Source organism: Bison bison, unplaced genomic scaffold (genome assembly GCF_000754665.1).
Source record: "Bison bison bison isolate TAMUID 2011002044 unplaced genomic scaffold, Bison_UMD1.0 scf7180017864048, whole genome shotgun sequence".
Lineage (NCBI taxonomy): Eukaryota > Metazoa > Chordata > Mammalia > Artiodactyla > Bovidae > Bison > Bison bison.
In genome coordinates this window covers 5,325,983-5,349,588 of record NW_011494620.1, presented here as the reverse complement: position 1 = coordinate 5,349,588, position 23,606 = coordinate 5,325,983, and the positions used below count along the sequence as shown (strand labels likewise).

The following is a 23,606-nucleotide window of genomic DNA, read 5'->3' as shown; positions in this document are numbered from 1 at the left end:
GGAGTACATTATGAGAAATGCTGGACTGGAAGAAACACAAGCTGGAATCAAGATTGCCGGGAGAAATATCAATAACCTCAGATATGCAGATGACACCACCCTTATGGCAGAAAGTGAAGAGGAACTCAAAAGCCTCTTGATGAAAGTGAAAGTGGAGAGTGAAAAAGTTGGCTTAAAGCTCAACATTCAGAAAACGAAGATCATGGCATCCTGTCCCATCACTTCATGGGAAATAGATGGGGAAACAGTGGAAACAGTGTCAGACTTTATTTTTGGGGGCTCCAAAATCACTGCAGATGGTGACTGCAGCCATGAAATTAAAAGACGCTTACTCCTTGGAAGGAAAGTTATGACCAACCTAGATAGCATATTCAAAAGCAGAGACATTACTTTGCCAACTAAGGTCCATTTAGTCAAGACTATGGTTTTTCCAGTGGTCATGTATGGATGTGAGAGTTGGACTGTGAAGAAAGCTGAGCGCTGAAGAATTGATGCTTTTGAACTGTGTTGTTGGAGAAGACTCTTGAGAGTCCCTTGGACTGCAAGGAGATCCAACCAGTTCATTCTGAAGGAGATCAGCCCTGGGATTTCTTTGGAAGGAATGATGCTAAAGCTGAAACTCCAGTACTCTGGCCACCTCATGCAAAGAGTTGACTCATTGGAAAAGACTCTGACGCTGGGAGGGACTGGGGGCAGGAGGAGAAGGGGGCGACAGAGGATGAGATGGCTGGATGGCATCACTGACTCGATGGACATGAGTCTGAGTGAACTCCAGGAGTTGGTGATGGACAGGGAGGCCTGGTGTGCTGCGATTCATGGGGTCGCAAAGAGTAGGACATGACTGAGCAACTGAACTGAACTGGACTGTTTTCAGTTTGGAGCAATTACTAATGCTGCTATGAATATTTGCATACAAACCCTTTTTACACACGTATTTTCATTTATCTCAGTAGATACCTACAAGTAGAACTGTTGGTATACAGCAACATTTACCTTTCCTAAGAAACTGCAAATTAACTGTTGATAATTTTCATCAACAATGTGTAAGAGTTCCAGCTGTTCTATAACCTTAAACACTTCATATTTTTCAGTCTTAAATTTTAGCCATTCTAGTGGGCATAAAGTGGTATCTCACTGTAGTTTTAATTTGCATTTCCCCACTTGACTAATAATGTTGAACATCTTTTCATGTGCTTGTTCAGGTCTGTATATCCTATCTGGTAAGGTGCCTATTCAAATATTTTGTGTATTTTTTTATTGGATGCTTATCTTTTTATTACTGAGTCTTAGGATTTCTTTATATATTTTGATACAAGTTCTTTATTCAACATATGCTTTTCTCCCAGGCTGTAGCTTGTCTGGGAGAAACTTCAAAGTTTCTTCTGAAGACAAAAATTATAATTTTACTGAAGTTCAGTATATGAAATTGTTATGTGTATGTGTTTTTTGTGCTGTATTTTAGAAATCTTCATTGACCCAAGATCCAACATCTTGTATTTTTCCTGTAGAAGTTTATAGTTTCAGTTCTTACATTTATAACTATGATCACATTAACTAATATAAGGATCAGTTCATTATTTTGCAGATGGATAGCCAACTGTTCCCACCCTATTTGTTGAAAAGACTGTCTTCTTACCCACTAAATTATTCTGGCATCTTTGTTAAAAATTAACTTTATATATGAAGGTCTACTTCTGTCCCACTGACCAAAATATTTTTCCTCATGCCAGCAACACATATGTTGATCACTGCAGCTTTATAGTAACTTTTAAAATTAGACAGTGCAAGTCTTTCAGCTTTATTCTTTCCCAAAATTGTTTCAGCTACTCTAGGACCTTTATACCTTCATATAAATTTTAGAACCAGTCTGTCAGTTTCGACAAACAGGCAACTGGGATGAAGATCTTTCTAATAATGAGTATTCATAAAGCATTTCAGGATTATACTGTGTAGCCAAGGTCAGTAGTATAAGTACCAAACTACAGTGAATTCTACTATTAGCTATGTAACTTCAGGCAATCTCTAAGCCTGTTTTCTATCTATAAAATGAACATGATGGTTTGCTCTTCATCAGTCCATCTGCTCATCCACTCACCATGTATAGTGTTTTAAAATTCAATGATTCAATAATATTAATAGCATAATTGATCATTATTCTGCAGAGGTATAGAAGTTTGGACAAACTGGGTATCAGTTAATAGAAAATTTGACATATTTGACAATATAGACTATTACTAGAGCAGTACAAAATTCACATAACTATTACCTTATTGAGCAAAGCAACTTGGAACCCAGTGTATTCTTTCATATTAAGGTCCAGCAGTCTGTGAGGAACATCCTCTGAAATACCCTGGAGCAGCTGTTGAAAATCTTTCCTATAAGCCATTGATAAACCATGTGATCTGCTTCGGACTTTAATTCCAGTTTCCTGTACTACTTTTTTGCCTACAGAACCGATGACTCGATCAGATTCTATTTTGGCCTAAAGCAAAAATAAATAAAAGCTGTCTTGACATGATCTGAACTGGTAAATTAAAGGCTAAAAGTAGTTTCAGTCTTTTATAAATTAAGTATTTATCACATTTTAAGAGAACATAAGAAATTAAAAACACTACTTAAGTTATGTAGTCTATATCAAGTGCTTGGTAAACTGAACACAGTTTAAACAATAATGTCTTATGATTTTAAATCATCACAATTCTTACCTTTTGGAGAAAATCACACAAACACAACTTCGATTTATTAACACCCACTACATTGAAACCATGATATGTTAGTTAATACACCCTAAATAAAAATTCCCAATTCAGAGGTGACATAAAATTAGAAAACAACCTTATCAATATCTACTTAAAGACATTATTACTAGCACATAACTAAATGCTCACAGATAAAGCAAACAGCAATATTTTGACTCTTCTAACCTACAATTCAATTAGCAGTTGAAGTAGAGATGGCAAAAGTACTGGAAAAATTGTGCTTTATATAATTTTAATAACCTGGCAGTCAAAGGGTATACTGCTTGACTAATCTGGTACCTACTAATGTGATTTACATCCAAAAGGACAAAATTCAGTATTTTTATACATATTGCAAAAGAAACTCCCATTTTTACAGAAAATGCTATAGGTTTTAAAACATAAAGCAAAAGAAACTGATATTTCTTGACTAAGAAAAACTAATTTCTAACAAATTTCCCAAAAGAAAACATGAGGAATGTTAACATACAAGGCTAGGATCACATTAATAAAGCTACTTTCACAAACTAGAAATTATTATTTGAAATTGTCATTTCAAAACATAGCATATCATGCACTTGAGAATTATGTTAATATATATGTGGTTTTAAAACGTAATCTATTAATACAATTCTACTAGAACCATCAAGAACTAGTATCTGGCCTATTGACCACCTTAGCCAATACCATTCAAAATACTTAATGGCTCTATTTCTTAATATTACCTGCTGACTCAGTTTTTTGAGGTATGAAATGACACTGTAACTAAGTCCATATTCCATACTGTCTGCTATTAGGTTAGGTGCTCCCATCATTCTAACAGCTTTCTTCAAAGGCTACAGGGAAAAAAGAAAATATCACACTCAATCCTAAGCTTGTCAAAAATTTATAGCCATGAAAAATGAAAGTGAAAGTTGCTCAGTCATGTCCGACTCTTTGCGGCCCCATGGACTATACAGTCCATGGAATCTCCAGGCCAGAATACTGGAGTGGGTAGCCATTAACTTCTCCAGGGGATCTTCCCAACCCAGGGATCGAACCCAGGTCTCCTGCATTGCAGGCCGATTCTTTACCAGTGGAGCCATAAACGTATTGTTAATTTTGAAAAATTCACCCCCACAAAACTTCTCCTTTTCTTCAATAAGGGTCACATAATCATATTTGTACTTCATTAAAATGTTTGTCAGTGGTATCAAAGGCAGTTTGAAATACTAAAGGATTAGAGGCTGTAATAATAACCCCCAGAGTAGGAAAGGGTGGAGTCCTGGACTTCTTAGTATCATGTGGAAGAAGGGGGCAGAAGACACATTGCAGATATAGATTTGACAGAACTTGGGTGGTAAGTGAAAAGAAGAGTCAAGGATAATAGAAGATTCTTACCTTGGGTAAGGATAGGCTAATTAAGAACTACTTTGTGCAATGAAAAATGTCACTGGCACAACAGTCTAGCATATGTGAATGGGAAAGAGTCAGAAAAAGGATGACAGCCACCCACTGACATATTACAAAGTGTATAAAAGCACTGGTGCCAAACTGGAATCAAATCCCAGACCAGATATTTAATATCCATGTGGCACTGGCTACATCCCCCCAGATGCTATGAAACATGAGTCAAATATATGCAGCAGTTCATATTCCAGTGTTTCCTCCTTTCCCCTCTCCTACACAGCTGGTACTATCTGCTAGACACACACAGATTTTCTCTTACAACTATAATACATGATTTCAAAGCTTAAGAAATTAATGTTATTAGAGACCATTTAGAAAGATTACAGTTGAATACTACAATATTCCTGCAGTAAAAGCAGAAGTAATGTTTTAATCAAGTGTTCTAGAAGTTATTTTTCACAAAATCAATCAAGTAATTATTTTCCTGGAGAATCCCATGGACAGAGAAGCCTGGCAGTCTACCGTCCATGGGGTCACAAAGAGTCGGACATGACTTAGCGACTAAACAACAACAATGTATTTAATAATATATGTATTACTGGTCCTATTGTGATACACTAGGTTTCAAGGAATGTTTCTTGAGATTCAGAGAATAATGCAAACAAACCTTTTTTGTACCTGTAAGGAGAAATAATAATAAAACTGCAATTTAAAAAAGTTAATTGTAAAAGCTTAAATTCTAAAGCCAGCTGCCTGGGATTGAATTCCTGACCCTGATATTAGCTGTGTAGCCTTAGATGAATTGTTTAATTTTTTAGTGTCTTAGTTTCCATATCTGTGAAATAAAAACAGTTATTTCTGCCTCATACAGTTACCATATAAATTAAATGAGGTTAAGTAACACATGTAAAGTGCTGAGGATTGTATCAGGCAGGCCTGGATAAGCATTATATATATTCTCACCATCATTATTATTCTGCAAATCACTGAAACATTTCTTTCTCATATTTATATGGGTCATTTGTAAATTTTTCATGACATTTATTCTGTAACAGCAATAAATAAAAGCTTTAATACCTACAGTAAACTATAAGCATAATACAACATTTATAACATTCTATTTTTAAGAGTAATATTCTTACCCCAAGATAGTAGGGAGGCATTGTCTTCAAATAACTTTCAAATGACTGTCTCCATTTCAAAGTTGGTTTTGCCTTATGGACTTTAAACAGATCATCTATAAATGAATGCATAATGAGAACAAACTATCATCATTCAGTGTTTTCACACATGAAAACCAAGTCAAGGAAGTTTCATTTTTAAAGTTTGCTTTATTATTTACAAGAGAGAGAGGAAACATCAATTCTATATTTTTAACAAAATTAAAGGTGATAAATTTTGGGTTCTGACATTTTTGAGTAGTAGTAATACCACTTTAAAAATGAAAAGGTGCCAATTAAGGTCTCAAATTAAATGTAATAATAAAGGTAGAATGAGAAAATACACAAGGAAAATCTAGACATGAAACAGATTGGAATACAGAAACAAACTATACGTGAAAACATACCTACTAATATTTTGTCTATCAAGCTTTAAATCTGGTGTAATTCCATGAAGGAAAAGATGACTTCTCCAATAACACCCCTCAAAAAATTACAGCCAAAGGGTCTCCAATCAACTTTAGGCTTATCAATATTATTTAGAATATCATTTTAGAACAAATTCATGCACTAAAAAATTTGCCAAAATACAATTCTTAAAAAGAAAATACTCAGATCCAAGAACTATGCTTCTACAAAATATCTTAATTATTTACCATACACAAAGTCTGCATTACTAATTCTAACTATGTAAGGTATCTGATTTGCAAAAAACTTAGAATATTTAATTTAGAAACAAAATATAGTATTATCTTCAATAGTTTGTAGAATCAAAGGTGTTTGACCCTGACTTTCAATATATCAGAAACATGCAGAGGTTGCTATAAAACCCTTAACAGCTTCAATATTTTAAAATATTAATAAAAATCTTCATTAATTTCCAGAAGACAAGAAAACTCAAAAAGGGAGGGATGTTCTCAAAGATTGCTTTTAGGAAAATTCATATGTATGCTAGGCCACAGAGAACATGACAAGAATGACTTACCTAAAAGGGGAAGGAGCACTGGGTAATTGTAAGGCATCACGAATAAGTTGACACAGTTCAGTGCTGTACTGGCTTTCAAGTAACCAAAGGGATGGCCAAGTTCACTGTATTTTGCACTATTGCTCACATATACCTGTTAAAAAGTAGTTAAAAGTTCACATTTAATAACCTTTGCAGAATGTTATATAAACCATGGATTCAATTTGACTTTTTAAAAAACACCAAATTAAAAAAAAAACACCAAATTAAATTTTTAGAGGTTCTAATACTGAGTGAAGAGTTGACTCATTTGAAAAGACCCTGATGCTGGCAAGGATTGAGGGCAGGAGAAGGGGACGACAGAGGATGAGATGGTTGGATGGCATCACCGACTCAATGGACATGGCTTTGGGTGGACTCTGGGAGTTGGTGATGGCCAGGGAGGCCTGGCGTGCTGCGGTTCATGGGGTCGCAAAGAGTCGGATACGACTGAGAGACTGAACTGAACTGAACTAATACTGAGTGAAATTAAGTCAGACTGAGAAAGACAAATACCATGATATTGCTTATATGTGAAATCTAAACAGAAAGGCTACAAATGAACTTACCTACGAAACAGAAAGAGTGAGAGATGTGAAAAATAAATTTATGGTTACTGGGGTGTAAGGAGGCAGGGATGGATAAACTGGGAGATTGCAATTGACATATACAGACTACTGTATATAAAATAGATGGAACTAATAAGGACCTACTACTGCACAGCACAGGGCCCATTACTCTGTAATGCTCTACCCATATGGAAAAGAATCTGAAAAGAGAGGCTGTATGTCCATGTGTAACAGGTAGCTTGCTGTACACCTGAAACTAACGCAAGTGTCGACCAATTACACCTCAATATAAGTTAAATAAATAAATTTTTTAAATCACTGCAGTCTTTCAGCTTACCTGCCAACATGTCTGAGGAGATTTTCTTTCCAGGATAAACTGAGTCAGTGGTGAAGGTTCCAACTCATATTTGTCAAAAGGCAATTTGTCAATAACCATGGGTTCACAGTCTGTACAGGAGAACTTCACTACAGGATGAGATGTACGAGGTGGCTAGAAGGCAAAGTCTTATTGTTACTCTTTCACAAACTCTCAGAAACAAACTCTTCGTATCCCTCAGCATCAGAGTTTACTCAGTTTCTCAGTTTCACTAGTGAGAGTTTAATTTACTATCAAAAGCACCACTAAGCGGAAAGATAATACTTAAAATGTAATGCTTAAACTATCAATATTCACAAGAAAAAAAATAAACACTTCAAAATCTGCACAGGATTAAAGTTTTTTAAGTCTTAAAATCAAATGCATCAGAAAACTTAAATGCAATATTTTAGAATTAATTAAGTGCTCATTAATTTTTACATCTAACAAGTAATTAACGTAATTAGAAACCTTCCTAAAGACACAGTTGTAGCAGTTTAACTACCTGATTTCCAAACTGATGATGCACACTGATCAGTACGAGGTTTTAAATATATATATACTTGTAAATTATTAATTTATAGGTATATAATATATACCAAAATAATATTAAAAAATAGAAAAAAGAAAACAAATAGAAGTTCTACTGGTTTCCTTCACTATTCCAGTAAACTATTGGTTACCCCTATGGTAAATATGCCCCACTCTGGAGACCCTAGACTTTTAAAGAAAAAAAAAAAGCATGTTATTCTATTCCCCCCTTTAACAGTCTCCTTCCTAAAAGTCTCACCAAAAGAAGATTGGTGAAGAAAATATGAGCTATGAGGAAATAATGTGAAATTTCATAAATATAAAGGACTCCTTTTAGATTCAGTTACTATCTATCAATACATACACTGGTGGCTCCCAAAACTACTGTCTTGGGATCATCTCTCATTTCTCTTCATGTATCTAACCACCTACTGGACATAACCTCAATTTTCTATAGGTCCCTCAAACATACTACTACCCAATTCATTATTTCACCCCCAAACCACATAACCTGTTCTAAAAACCTAAATGTTATCCTTAATTATCTCCGCCTTACCCTCCATACTTAACTGTCACAAAGACCTAGATTCAGTGATACCACAAATTCTAAGCCACTTAGCAAACAATAAATATGGGGCAGATGCTCACTACTTTAGATGCTGCCCTCTGTCAATGCTAAATTCTCATCTCTCTGATTTCTCATCTCTTCTATTTCTTACCACTCTAATTCATGCCTTCATAATTTCTTAGACTAGATTTGTACAACTGTATATTTTTAATTAGTATCCCTAATTAGTCAGCCCCTTCCAATCAATCCCATGGCCATGAAATATAAATATAATCATATAATTTTCCTGCCTCAAATTATTGAGTAAAAGTAGCATCCAATCACCTAAAAATAGGGCCAGACTCTTTTGGTTTTTTTTTTTAAACAAAGAGCCTTGACTATATGGTCCCTATCTGCCTTTTAACTACCACCCCATATACACCCTGTGCTCCAGCCTTAAAAACAACTTGCAGTGGCCCAAAGAAATCACTATCTTCTCATGCTCCTGTGTTTCGTGTTATCCCTGGCTGCTTTTCGGTTTTCTCCCTTGCCTAATGCAAACAAAGTTTTGAAGTCTGAACTGCCAATTACCAACCTCTAAGAGGCTTCTTTCCTGACACACTCTTACCACATACCCCAAACCCACACCAGGCAGTTAGGTACCACCTCATCTGGCCTCTGCTCCACCACTTTGACAGGTGGCACACTGGACTCTATCATGTTTATACAGCTGACCTTCCTACAGAAGGTTCCAGATGGGAAGCACTATGTTTTACTCATCTTCTGCTCCTGTACCTGTCATGTACCTGACAAACAGCTTACTGAATCAGTCTATGATTCATGGGGTTTTTTTAGATGAAAATACTAAGATCCATTTAATATCCAAAATAATCCTATGAGATAGGAGTTATTATCTTTATTTAACAGATGGTAAATTGAGGCTTAAAGAAGATAATTAACCAAAGACACATGGCTAATAACTGGTAGAGCCATAATTCAAATTCAGAACCAGTCTCTAATAAATCACATTTAATTTCAGTATCAGTACCTCTTATATGAAATCCTATTATTTATAGAAATTTCATTTCCCCTCTAATATCCTTCAGTTACTAAAATTTGCCAGTTCTTTCCAATATCTTTTTTAACATTCTCTCTTCCAACATCTTAATTCAAACTCTTACTAGCTCTATATTGGGCTTCCCTGGTGGCTCAGGCAGTAAAGAATCTGCTTGCAATGCCAAAGACCTGGGTTCAATCCCTGAGTTGGGAAGATCCCCTGGAGAAGGAAATGGCAACCCACTCCAGTATTCTTGCCTGGAGAATTCCATGGACAGAGGAGCCTGGCGGGCTACAGTCCATGGGGTCACAAAGAGTCGGATACGACTGAGTGACTAAGCACAACAGCTCTGTATTAAGTCAACTATAGCAATAGTCCTCTAGGTAAACAGCTTACCTGCCAATTCATCTGCTGATTCTGCTGCATATAACCACCACCAGATTAATTTTCCTAAAGGAACACTCTTAAAAATGTCTTCAGTTCTATGAACCCCACTGAGAAAAGCTCAAATTCCTTAACCTTGCATGTAAAGTCATGAGCAATCTAGTTTATTTAATAGTATTCTCAATGTCCTACAGACATATTATGAACCACCTATCCTCAGATACTTTCCATTCCTCTAAATTCACCTTGTTCTTTCCTACTTCCATATTTTCAACATTGTTTCCTGTTCCAACTAAAATCCTACCCACATTCCAAAACCCTCTATGGCTTGTAACAATTTGCAATAGACCACTAGAGTAAAATTGACAGATAATGCCTGTGATACTGGTTTTGGATTTCTTCCTATGAGGACTCAACATGTGCCATATGCACTACTGTAAGTGTTCAATATAATTGAATAAATAACAGTATTTCATACAAATATGATAGCTGTTCTTTCAGAATTCTGAAAGGCTCCAGAAGAGAAACTAAAATCACCAAAGAAATCGAGAGCTCTCTAAGGTTAGACTAAAAAACTATGATGGTTCAATCAAAAAACGGAAGACGATCTCTCACTGAAATGTATAAAAACTTTATTTCATGTACTACTTCATTAAATCCCTAATGAACAAAAGAAATATCACAGCTCTTGTATAGAATAAAAGTAAAAAATTATCCTGAAGAGTTGATACAGATTTAAAAGTATAAAAGATTTCAAAGAGTTTAACTTAATTCATAAATGATAGCCACATCAAAAGTTATTAAAGACTACTTAAAGATCTTTGAAATAACAATTCTTATCTTCTAAGGGTAACATCAAAAGAACCACTGTCAGGCTCTCCCACAAAATATTCCACAGTGTCCTCTGAGTTACTACAAAAAATACTAATCTGAAAAATGTGTATTAACAAGACCGAATAGATATTTGTTAAATTTACCCTATTATTATAAGAACCATATAGTGAATACTGATAATTCACCATGACCACTCAACAAGCCCTACTTGTTACTAAAAATAATTCCTATAAATAAGACCAGAAAATCTTTTCTATCTTAAACCTCCAGACTGAGAACACTGAATATAACTAAACTATGCAAATCAACATGAATTTCTAAGATTAAGTCCTAAATGGCTGCAGGGAAACCATCAAAATTATTTTATAACCATTCATTTAAATTCTGTATTATGTCCCTGAGAACAAATCCTTATGTTATTTATATATTTAGAATATATATCTATGATTCTGTAATCAGATGCCAATAATAAAAACATAAGCATAACTTCAGATTCTAAAGGAAAACGATGCCTCTTTTCTATTATTTTATAATGAACAACACAGTATACTAAAGCAAGTAATAGCTTATCAGAGCACTTGGAACATTTGTCTAATTTCTACACAATAGCCACACCTTTAACTGACAGTAGTACTTAAAGCTAGTATGAAAAGCAGTTACTATTATAAAGTCACAATCTCTGGTACTTACTAGTGTTGGAGAATTTTGATCTGGCCAGAAAGATTCTGGAACAGGCCAGTGACCTATAGGAACCCCAGTTTTAGGATTTGGTCTGACATAAATGAGTTTGTGACAACTATGCCAAGGCTGAGATCCAAAAGGTCTTGATATATCTGGCTGCCCATCTATAGCAAAGAAATTTTAAAAAGTAAATATCATTAAAGGAAAAAAACATAAGAAGTTAAACTATGTCTAATATTACTTAGTAAAAATATCTTAATACTTGTTTAGTTCTGGATTTTCCTGTTTTTCTTAAACAGTAGAATACTATCACGACTAAGACTTTAAAATTTAGATTAGATCAGAATTCACGAGAGGGTAACATCAGCAAATTTCGACTCTTTTGAGTTCCACAATTGAAAGGAGGTCCCACAGCATCCTTTGCTTGCCCAATATACCTTACGGTAAATACTTGCTTAACAAATGACATGTTTCCCCCACCAGATGATAAGGGCAAATAATCAATTTTTTCATCATCATGCTCAGCTTAGTAAACACTAAGTAACTATGGCTAAATATGGAGAAGGCAACGGCACCCCACTCCAGTACTCTTGCCTGGAAAATCCCATGGACAGAGGAGCCCAGTAGGCTGCAGTCCATGGGGTCGCTAAGAGTCGGACATGACTGAGCGACTTCACTTTCACTTTTCACTTTCATGCATTGGAGAAGGAAATGGCAACCCACTCCAGGGTTCTTGCCTGGAGAATCCCAGTGACAGAGGAGCCTGGTGGGCTGCCGTCTATGGGGTCGCACAGAGTTGGACACGACTGAAGTGACTCAGCAGCAGTAGCATGGCTAAATAAGTATTTTTTAAAAATCATTTTACTTAAAGCCTAAAAACTAGAACAAAAGTCTAATGTATAAATATAGATTTGAGGCACCTACCTTTAACCTAAAACAATCCTAGAAAATGGTAACTCTCTTCAACAGTACAGCAAACATTTACTGAGTGCCTAATTTTAAGCAAAGTCCTAAAATAATTTTAAAATAAATATATTCCATGTCTAACAATTCAATTCTTTTAAGGTTTCTTTTTTTTAAATTGAACACAGCAATATAATTTATATAATCTTTCCATCTTCTGCTCTCATCTCTATGACCTTTCTCTTCTCCCAGTTACCCACTCTACTGCCTTAACTCTGCCAAAGTGTCATTAACGACTTTCTAATTCTGGTTTTCAGCTATGTCGTACAAGGCAGAGGGTCCAGATGTAAGCCGTCCGTTGGTTCTGGCAAAACTCCTTATACCCTCTGGCTAATATAAATAGTTCATGATCACAGAATATTAGAATAAAGCCAGGCAGGGCTCAGCTAGAGTTAAAAGAATCAAGTTGAATAGCAAAGGCTGGTTTCTCATTTTTGGAACCACACCAACCATTTGGTTCTGATCAGTCTGATCTTTAGTAAAAACTGTAGCTAAGGAATTAAATAAACACCTAGGGCTGAACACTCTTGTGAATCAAGGGACACGGGAGAGGCACATACGCTGGAGAGAGTCAATGTTACAATACTAAAAAATGAAATACACTATTCTGTTCATGTTTAAAAAGGGTTTTAGCTCTTACAAATTATCAGGCTATGAACAACCAATATAAAAAGGCGATAGGACCAAACCACTTTCGTACAACCTTGACTTTCCTATTTAATCGTGCCACTTTACCAACAGCTCTTCTGTCATCTTAATAATTTGACCTTGTCAATGTTAAAGCCAAATCATAGTAATTTTTCAGTTCTAGCTGAATACTTGATAAAGCACGTTTAAAATGTCGTAAGAAAATGACAATAATACCTTCTACAGGGGAAGGATCTGGTCCTGCTTTCTCAAAGTTTATTACTACCCCACTTTGTACTTTCTGCACCAAGGATTCTAGACACTGATTAAGCATTCTTGGAGAACATACAGAGTATGAGCGGCCTGAAACAAACAAAAAATAAAGTGAACTAGTTAGTTGCAAAAATTGCTACTTTAAGCAAAAAAGAACCATAGTGGGGTTTTTAACAATATTGATTCACAAAAGTTCAATGATAAAGTTTGGACTTTTCATTATCTAATGGAAGAGTAACAAAACAAAAAAATTTATTTTCAATCAACAATTCCATTTTATGAGAGTATGTAAGTTTTTTCTTCTAATTAAAGGTACACGGAAAATAAAAATATTGGTCTGAACAAACCACAATGAAAAAAATCATTACATATATACAATGTATCACATGAAATGAAATATTTTTTAAAGTATATATATAAATATAAAAAACTATTTTCCAACTGAGTTCCAATATAATTTATCTTTACTACACATATTGTGGTAAAGTATGGTAACTAACCCCTTAAAATCTTACACCTCCTGAAGAAAAATGTATCACTAAATATTAATGCTAAGGACATAGAAGACACCCAATAATTATTTAAGTGATCTGCTGGCAGACACCACATATTTTAAGTATTTGCACTTTAAAATAATACACAGTAGCATGTGCTTTTCTGAATTTCATTTGGCTTACATACTTAGAAATTACCTATCTTAAATGAATTTCCCTCTTGAATATTTTAACCTATAAAACTTTTAGTTCAGAAGCATTAAAATGATAGTAATTAAGAAAAAATACCAGTGGAAAGATTTCTTTAACAGGGATTTTTCAATAAATACAGCCAGATCTGTGCTGTCCCATACTGCAGCCACTGCCTATATATGGCTATTAAGAACCTGAAACAGAGCTAGTCCAAATTGAGATGTACAGTAACTATGTAAAATACACACTTCATTTTGTAGACATAAGATGATAATATCTCAATAATTTTAAAACATCAATTTCACATTGAAATATTTGATATATATTTAAATAAATGATTCTATACAAATTAATTTTACCTGTTTTTAGGTTTTTTGTTGTTTTTCTTCCTTTTTTTTGGTTTGAGGGATTGAACCCAGGCAGTGAAAATGCAGAGTCCTGAGAACTGGATCACCAGGGAGTTCCCTACCTGTTTCTTTTCAATGTGACTACTATAAAATTTATCATTATATATGTAACTTACATATTTGTATGTTCTGATCTAGACCAGTGCTTAAAATCATGACAACTAAAAATCTTTAATCAAACATCCTACAGTGTTATTTGTAATAAGCTCAATATGGAAAAATCCTCTTCCTTAACAAATTCAACCAATTACTACCAAACAATGTTGTATTATTATACTTGACATATCAAATTACTCATATCAATTTAAACTGAACACGTGATTTGCTAAAGGCTACTCAGAAAAGAGGATATTAACATTAGGCAATAGTGTGATTCAACTCCTCAGAGTCAGCTTTACTTAGGAAAACAAGTATCATGTAACAAATGGTTTACCTGGATGCAACAATGAAAGCTGTAATTATAAAATACCCACCAATTACTGAGTGTCTGTGCACCTGGCACTATCCTAATCACTCTATTTTATTAATTTCTCTAATCCTAGCAACAATCATATGGGTTACTTTCTCCATTTTACAAATGAGAAAACTAAAGCACAGAGGGATTAATTTATCCAAGTTAATACAATAGAGCAGCCAAGATTCAAACCCTTACAAGGCATCAGAAACATTCATCTGGATATACCACCTTCTTCCCTCAAAACCATGATGTTAATTTGCAATCAGTATTTAAAATAAGAAAGTTTATATGTACCACACTTATGAGAAAGAATTGGCAAATTAAAAATTCTTTGAGTCAGTTTAAACACATACATAAAAATGCTGATCATCTTAATACATAAGGTATTTAGGAGATTATATAAAAGCTCAGTATCTTATTCCACGATATTTAAAAATATTTTGATGATGTCAATAAAATCAAAAGTTCCTAAATATAAAATTGTGGCAATCCTCTACACTTCTCTAACCTGTGTCATCAACTAACTGATTAGGAAAATATAAGTAAATAAGTTATGATTTTAGTATGACATTAAATTACTAACAAAGATATTTTATGAAAATTAGAGAAAAAGTAAATAAACTTGAATCACTTATAAAAATAATAAAAATTCATTAACTCTTTTCAAAGTTAAAGCAAATTTAGACATCTTTACAAAGTGAGCCCATAACCTATGTTATGTTTCTCTTATTCTTTATGTCAAAACTTACCTCTTGGAATGCTTGATACTTTGTACTAAAGGATAAAGTGTCTGAGATCACTCACTATATTTGTGAGAAAAACACACACTTTCAAGCCAAGAAGCTGGTTCACTTGTGTTTATGTAGGGTCCACAAAAAAAGAAAAAAATCTTAACACAGCAATAAAGTGAAAAAAAAAACTTTCTCCCTTGGGATTAGGAAGGATTTTAGTATTAATAAAATGGATTAAGACACAAAAGTAGTAATACTAAGTTGGGCAACAGTCCTATTTACAGAAGTTAAGAAAGTTAAATTTATTTAATCTAGAAAAGTCTTCCAATTTTTATAAAATGCTTTTTATCCTTAATACTTCTACCAACATGTCTATTAGGTATTTTTAAAATTTGATACCATCCTTGCACCTCCCCCCAACCTGCTTCTCCTGAGTAACCATCTCAGTATATAGCATAGCCGTTCACCTCCAATTGTTCAGACCAAGTGAACTACCCAGGAATCATCCCTGATTCCTTCTTCCTGCATTACCTTCAGTCTTTCCTTTCCATCAGACCACCTCTCACCATCTCCAAACATAAACACTTGAGATCAAAGTACTATCATCTCTCCTAGTCTCCCTGCTTTCATTCCCACCGCTTTACAGTATATTCTCATCTAGCAGTTGAAGTGGTCTTTCAGAAATGGAAATCAGATGTCATCTCCTATAAAAAGCCCTCCAGTGACTTCTCATCACACTGGGAAAATAAATAATATTTATTTCAGCCTAAAAGGCTATTCACAATTTGGCCCTTGCCCACCTCTAGAAACTAACCTGTTATTCTCTCCTTTTCCCTACATAAGCTTGTAGCCGTATCAGCTTTCCTGTTGCTCCCCAAAATACATGGCATGATCCTTCTCTTACTATTTCCTCTACAGAGATCTTTGTATGGTTTACTCTGTTATTCTGAGTTCTGTTCAAATGCTAACTAGTCTTACTGCAGTGATTATTTCATAATTTAAACAAATATCAAATCATTGTGTTGTACCCCCGGAACTAAAATGTTGTATGTATCAATTTTACCTCAATTTTAAAAAGGAGAGAGGGTTGATGAAGACGCTACAACAATCATTTTAAAGGGATTAATATCTTTTATAAAAGAATAATTGTTGCTTTATTTAATTCTTTAGACAAAGAGAATAACAATTTCCAAGGACATGCAACATTTTAAACTGATTCAAACTGGGGTACACATATCCTTTAGGTTTACGGTAAAAAAGTCACCTCCTCAGAAGACATCCCAGGAAGACTCGTTCTCTGCCTCACTGCCCCCTGCAATCTCACCCTGTGTCTTTACTTGATAGTAAGCAGAACTCTCTGAAACATGATTTATTCATGTTATAGCATTTTATCTGTCATACAGCCCAAAAACGTAAGCCTTCTGTCTATTGATCCTGCTGTATTCCCATGATCAAAAACAGCTAATTGGCATTGAGTATTCATTAATTAAAGATAATAAAAGAAATATGCTTACAATGACAATTATATAATTTTTAAGGTATACATTAAAAATAGAATAAAATATTAATCACTTCGGCAACACATGCAAATTTCATTCCAATTTTTCCTTAATGAACATAAATTACTCTATAAAGGAAAAAACAAATGCATACACTATTCTTATCATTTAAAAATGCACAGAACTGTTAACATGATTGCATATTTGAACAGTACTCCACCAGTGGATGTTAGCTTTTCAGTTATTGCTACTTTTTCGGTGTTTTATTCTCAAAACACTTTTTAGTCAGCATTCATTGAAAATAAAGAAGAAAGCATACTATAAGAAAACGAGTAGCATTTGAGCAGTCTCCCATTACTGCTAGCAGGAGCATGAAGAAAAGCAAAGTACTACATTAGAAGAGGTTCAGGATGTATGTTTGTGGAAAACTCCCTAATTCTTTGACCAACTGAGGTTTCTGGGTCACTGAAACATATCATCAATGGTGATTTCTGAATCTTTTAACTTATCTACTTCACATACCTATCTATGTAGGGTATTCTTTTTCATCTGTGAAATCTGCAGGCTTCCAAAATCCACAGAAAATTAGAAGAAAGGCACCTAAAACATTAATTAGACCTTACTTTCCTTTGACTTACACAGCTGGCTATGATGGGATCTCAACAGAGCATGGACAGTGAATGGAGACTATGTCACAACCCAGGACACCAATGGAAGAGTGGTGCGCCAGACCTGGACATTTTACCATCAGTTCCTTAAGAGAGAATGACGAGGCACCGTGAAAGCAAGAATACCATGCTTGTCATATTTACTGTGGCAGTCCTAAAGCGTGGACAGTGCTTGGTACCCAGTAGGCACTCGATGCATACTGATATGAATTTAACCCACCTGTTGTTAACCAATTCCACCATACAGAAGTTCTGAGTCTATTACATCTTCTGTTTCAAGAGTTTTACTAATGTTCACTTAGCACAGCTGGTTAAGAGTTCACTACCTGTTTTCCTCTAACCTATCTCACTTCCTCTTTGCCTCTGGGTAAAACTGTACTTAACTAGGCATTAATCATTACATGGACAATGAGGTGATTCTTGAAACATTTTTCAGAGAAAATAATTCTATGGCATTTGTAAATCACTGGCAATCTTTATAGATAAGAAAATAAGTTTAACAACTTCAAATATTAGCATTTGCTATACGGTTAGAAAAAAATTATCATGCATTATCAGACCCAATAGTATTTACATCTTATTCAACAGATCAAAGACCATCAATGTAGTTTTAAAACCATATATGTCTAGTAACTTCTAATAGCAACTTGTTAAACAAAACAAACACGGAATTTTTGAAATGCACATTTTAAAACATTCAGATAAAATCTGCTTAAGTCACTGAATTACTGCCAGCGAAAAACTTACCGCCTGTCACCTCACACATTGGTGTGATTGCAGAGTCATCTAAAGGCACACCTGTCAACTGCTCTGATTCTACGGACATCGTCCCCGGCAACCGCAACACTAATGCAAAGAGTCTCTGATCCCAACGAAAAGGTTCCTTGGTCAATTCACTTCCAGGCAAAGGAGAATTAAGAGGTAAATGAAGCTGAAAGGGGAAAAAAAAAAAAAAAAGATGTCCACACACTATGCCTCCCAAAAAGGCTACATTTATTACACTTACATTGAAACTACATCATGAGTCTCCCATCATTCAAATAAGCTAAAAAGCAAAAGCTTATATGTATATATATATATGAAATCGCACATAAGATATTATTACTTCAGTTTTCTTAAGCTCTACTCTGAAGACCTCAATTGAAAAAAAATAAATCTATTTCTGTAATGCTCTTCAGACTTCAGTATAACTCACCACTAGGTGCTGGGACTGCTTCCAAATAAATTGTTTCATTTAATCATTAAAACAAGCCTATGATAAATATCTTAGGATTCCTACTTTCTAGATGTAAATTAAAAAACAAGTCTCAGAGAGAATAAATGATTTGGCCTGCTGGGTCCAAACCAGTTGTTTTTTCTATCACACCACATCTCAAACGTTTCCACAGTTAAATGATTTAAATAGGCTTCATTTCATATGAAACACAGATCTTCCCAGAGCATCTGCTAAAAGTAAGTTGTGTCACTCCAGTTATACTGTAAATGTACCAAAGGTAATGATTCATAACCCATCTAAGTAACACTAGAGGGTTTGGGGGTTTCTTGCATGTGGTCTTTAACCTATGTCTCTCCCCACCCCCTCTAAGGACCCGCTCAATCAGAATCTCAGATTCTTAAGAAATCTAAAGCGCTTTAACGTGCTTCTACTGTGTACCTCCGTACTAACAGAGGCACAAGGCACCAAGAGACCCAGACCATAGTCTCATTCGTAAGTAAAGGGAAGAACCAGACAGTGTGAGCCTCATGCCGGAAGGACACAGTGTTGAAAGGAGGGAAAGCTGAATCTGAATTTAACCAAGGCTTCAGTTCCAACCCAGTTTACTGGTAGTCCCTCAGGACTCCTGAGGATACACAATCAACTTATCCAGCACCACAGAGAGCAGTCAGTCAAACCCAGAGTGTGGGGCACTCGACAAGACACAGGACCTGGCTTCTCCAGTGAAACCTGCCACTGGGCAGGGAAGGGCAACGAGTGGGAGTGGGGAGGGTGGCCAGACCATTAGAGAATAAGAGACAAAACAAGAGCAAAGGCTTGTGAGACAACTGGGAAAATTCAAAATATATATTACTGGGATTATGAATAACATTAAGTGTGATAATGATACAGTGCTAAGGAAAACAAAAATCCTTATCACTTATAAAAAAGATTTTTTTTAATGATATAAAATCCCAGATCAGCGTACTCAGGGACTGATTTATTCAAATATTGGAGTTTTCTTTAAATACAGAACACATTTTAAAATATCACTTCCAAATTAATTGCCAGAGTTTACATTATTTTTGTCAAAACCAAGATGACTATATCACTTATAGACTTTCCAATTCTGACCTCGAAGATTTCTGAACTTGATAAATGAGGGGCTGAAGTCACTCTACACTGACTTAAGAACTCAAGTCTCTTCACTGACTTATATCAAACCATTAAAAAAAAATCAGATTCAGTGCTAAGAAGAGAGTTCCTAGTGAAGCTCTGCTATAATGGCACCTCTCTCCACAAGACTCATGCCAAGAGAACCTCCTGCAAGATTCCCCTATCAAGTCAGCCAGGACATAGAGCCCATGGCCAAGAGTCATGAGCTTTTCATCTGGCACTGATTCTACTTTTAAGACAGAAGTTAGAGACGCTCAAAGAAATCTGGGCCAGGATGTTCCCTGAGGAAGGTTTTCTAACCTTAAAGGTTCTGTGACACTTGCAAAACAGCTTGGGAACCCCAAGCCCTTGCTGCTACCCACTGCCACACCCTGCCAGAAGATAAATATCAAGGCACCAGTGGTGCTGGAGGAAGAAGGTTCCAACTGTTAGTGCAGTAGCTCTGGAAAGTAACGGTATCTGGCCCTGGCTCAAGAATCCAGTGGCTAACAGCACTGTAGAGACTGCATGTACAATGGTGGACAGGACGTGGACCCCTACCATGTACATACACCCCCACCCCTAATCAGATAATAATGAGCATTATCTGCTTACTGGCTACATAATGCTAGATCAAGAATGTATTCCAAGTAAAACAAAAGGCCAAGAAGGGTCATGAGTATATTTTACACATAGCTGTATTAATTTTATAAATGTGTCAAATTTTTATTCATTTTTTTATTTCTTATCATTTCTGCCTTCCATATCACTACCACCCTCATCACCAAAGAGGAGGGAAAAAAATTCCCTGCAACTGAAATGCACTAGTAAAATAGTAAGAAGTGATGGCAAGCAAACAGGTACAGGAAAAAGATAAAATGCTTTAGCTTAAAAAGTGAATACTCAAGAGAGCTGAATTACTCCAAACTGAAAGTCTACAGTTGAAATTCTAGCAATGTCATAATCACAAAGGGAGGTCTTTCCGAACATATGGAAAATCAAGGCAAAGAGCACATAAATCAAGTAGAAAAATCTAAAATCAACCATTAGAAAAATGTGCAATAAATATGAATAAATAATTCCCAAAGTTAAAAAAGGGCTAAAAAAACCCCCAAAATACCCGAGGAAACCCATACGGCCTATAAATATATAAAAAAACTCAAATACACTGATGATCAGATAACACAAATTAAAGGCAAGATGCAAAATGAGACACCAAGACAGCATTTATATGCACTACTAAACAATTACTTAAAGAGCAGTTTTACATGTGTGTAACATAAGACGTAGAGTAAAAGTAAGAAAACATGAAATGGAAGGCTACACACCAAATTCATGATAATTTCTGCTTCTCGGATGGGGAACAGGGAGGGAAATAACAACTGAGTAGGGGAAGAAAAGAAACAGCACTCAGTTATCTGCAACGTTCTGTTTTATTCACTAAATTTTTAAAAATCCTCAACAACAAAAAAATCTAAACTAGCCAAATATGTCAAGAAATGTTTATATTACATATTCTTATCCAGAATATTAGAATACATTAATATGCAAAACCAGTAAATTATCCATTCAAGTAGTTATCTATACATCTCTTATAACAGTATTATTTTACAACAAAATCAAACACAAGAAAAGTGTATATACACATCAATCATTAGCCCCAAAGCTCAGTCATTCATAAGGACTCTACACAGAGTTCTACTTAACTGGTGCTATTAAAATATACTATAAGACAGAATATTTCTTGAAAATTATATTTGTTCTCCCATTTTTATGCCCCTACCAAATATTCGGTATGTGGGATCAGGGAACTTAAAGATGCATAAAAAACATGGTTACTCTACTCCAAGATTTCTGAGGACAGGGGTCATGCTCCTAAATGAAATAGTTTTAGAAATGTGTTTTAAGGAGAAGCTGACAAACAAAAAGAAGACAGAAAGTCACAGTACTGGCTATCAAAACATTTATTAGGATTTTTATTTCTGAATATTTGACAGGAAAACAGTTTTATAAAGGCTGTTTTCTGAGACTTAATTACAGGAAACTTTAGTAAGAGAGTACTCAAATTCAAATGCCTGATGATGCAAAAAGTTATTAACAACAATTATACTGTAGGTGTTGGAGAAGACTCTTGAGTCTCTTGGACTGCAAGGAGATCCAACCAGTCCATTCTAAAGGAGATCAGTCCTGGGTGTTCTTTGGAAGGCCTGATGCTGAAGCTGAAACTCCAATACTCTGACCACCTCATGTGAAGAGTTGACTCATTGGAAAAGACCCTGATGCTGGGAGGGATTGGGGGCAGGAGGAAAATGGGACGACAGAGGATGAGACAGCCGGATGGCATCACCGACTCGATGGACATGAGTTTGAGTGAACTCTGGGAGTTGGTGATGGACAGGGAGGCCTGGCATGCTCATGGGGTCGCAGAGAGTTGGACATGACTGAGCGAATGAACTGAACTGAACTGAACTATTATATGGCAGACATTGTTCTAAACACACACACACACACACACACACTCACTCATCCAATTCTGAATCAATCCAGTGATTTTGAACCACTAAATCCTAAATCTTATAAACATTTTAGAATGATTTCCTTTTATAAACCACAGTCCCCCATGAGTCTTTGATGGAAAGAGACACTTTTTTCCCCTTTTGCTATTCACTTCCAGTTCTCAAGTACACAGGTAATGTAACAAGAACAACACAAATAAACAATAATAATAATAACTGCTTGCATAATGAGCACTATGTATGTGTCAAGCACCATTCTAGGAGCTTTTCATATTTATAATATGTTTATAATAAACCAGTGGGGTAGGTACTATTATTATCCCCAGTTTATAGCCAAGGTACAATGTAAGATTGTGTGTCAGAAGATTCCTGTCTGCAAAACACAGACTTAAATAAACGCTGCTATATAATCAAGTTTAGAGCACCAAAGAAGGGCTGCAAATTTTAAAAACTGGATAAATTATGTGAAATTCAATTAACTTACCCATAACCATGACATTACTGATCTTTATTAGGGTCTTCATAAAATTGTACTTTGCAAAGTTTCAGTCTAACGGACTAATAAGCAAAGAAAACTATTTATACTAACCAAGTTTCATTTTTACTTGAATACAATTGAGGTTTTCTGTATTACTATTTTAATTGATTAATTTTATTGAGCTCACCATTCCAGGTTTCTTACATTACCTTAGTAGCTGACAGAAAAGGAAATGTAACTTCAATTTAAACTAAGGAAGACTGTCCTACTTTTCCTTCTTTCCTTTGGAGAACTATCTTACTGTCCTTGTACCTTTTAGTCTTTCCTGAATTTCTTAAAAATATATATATACAATTTATTTCTCCATAGGTATAAAAAACAAAAGGCAGATTAGGACGGTGAGAGTCTATCACTGAGCATATTCAAAACTCTAGGTACTTAAAAAAGTGCAACTTTCTCTTGTTTTGTATTGTTTATGGTTCAGTCCCTAATTATTTATGATTTTGCTAAGGCTAGACTACAGAACAACTTAAATTTTATTTAGTTATTCACTGAGTGCCTAGCACAAGTAAGGCATTATTTCAGGATTTAAAAGGCTATGGCACCCCACTCCAGTACTCTTGCCTGGAAAATCCCATGGATGGAGGAGCCTGGTAGGCTGCAGTCCATGGGGTCACTAGAGTCGGACACGACTGAGCGACTT

General features: G+C 35.2%; 1 protein-coding gene across 1 annotated transcript in view; it reads right to left on the bottom strand.

Moving 5' to 3' along the window:
* The window catches only part of INTS6 (integrator complex subunit 6), an 86,692-nt gene that overhangs the window by 10,017 nt on the left and 53,069 nt on the right, over positions 1-23,606 (bottom strand). Inside the window, exons 5-12 of the mRNA XM_010835733.1 lie at positions 18,307-18,490; positions 13,076-13,201; positions 11,258-11,412; positions 7,197-7,349; positions 6,273-6,405; positions 5,270-5,364; positions 3,464-3,574; positions 2,267-2,482 (exon numbers count right to left, since the gene is read on the bottom strand). Coding sequence (XP_010834035.1) covers positions 2,267-2,482; positions 3,464-3,574; positions 5,270-5,364; positions 6,273-6,405; positions 7,197-7,349; positions 11,258-11,412; positions 13,076-13,201; positions 18,307-18,490 — 1,173 coding nt within the window. The remainder of the gene's footprint in view (positions 1-2,266; positions 2,483-3,463; positions 3,575-5,269; positions 5,365-6,272; positions 6,406-7,196; positions 7,350-11,257; positions 11,413-13,075; positions 13,202-18,306; positions 18,491-23,606) is intronic.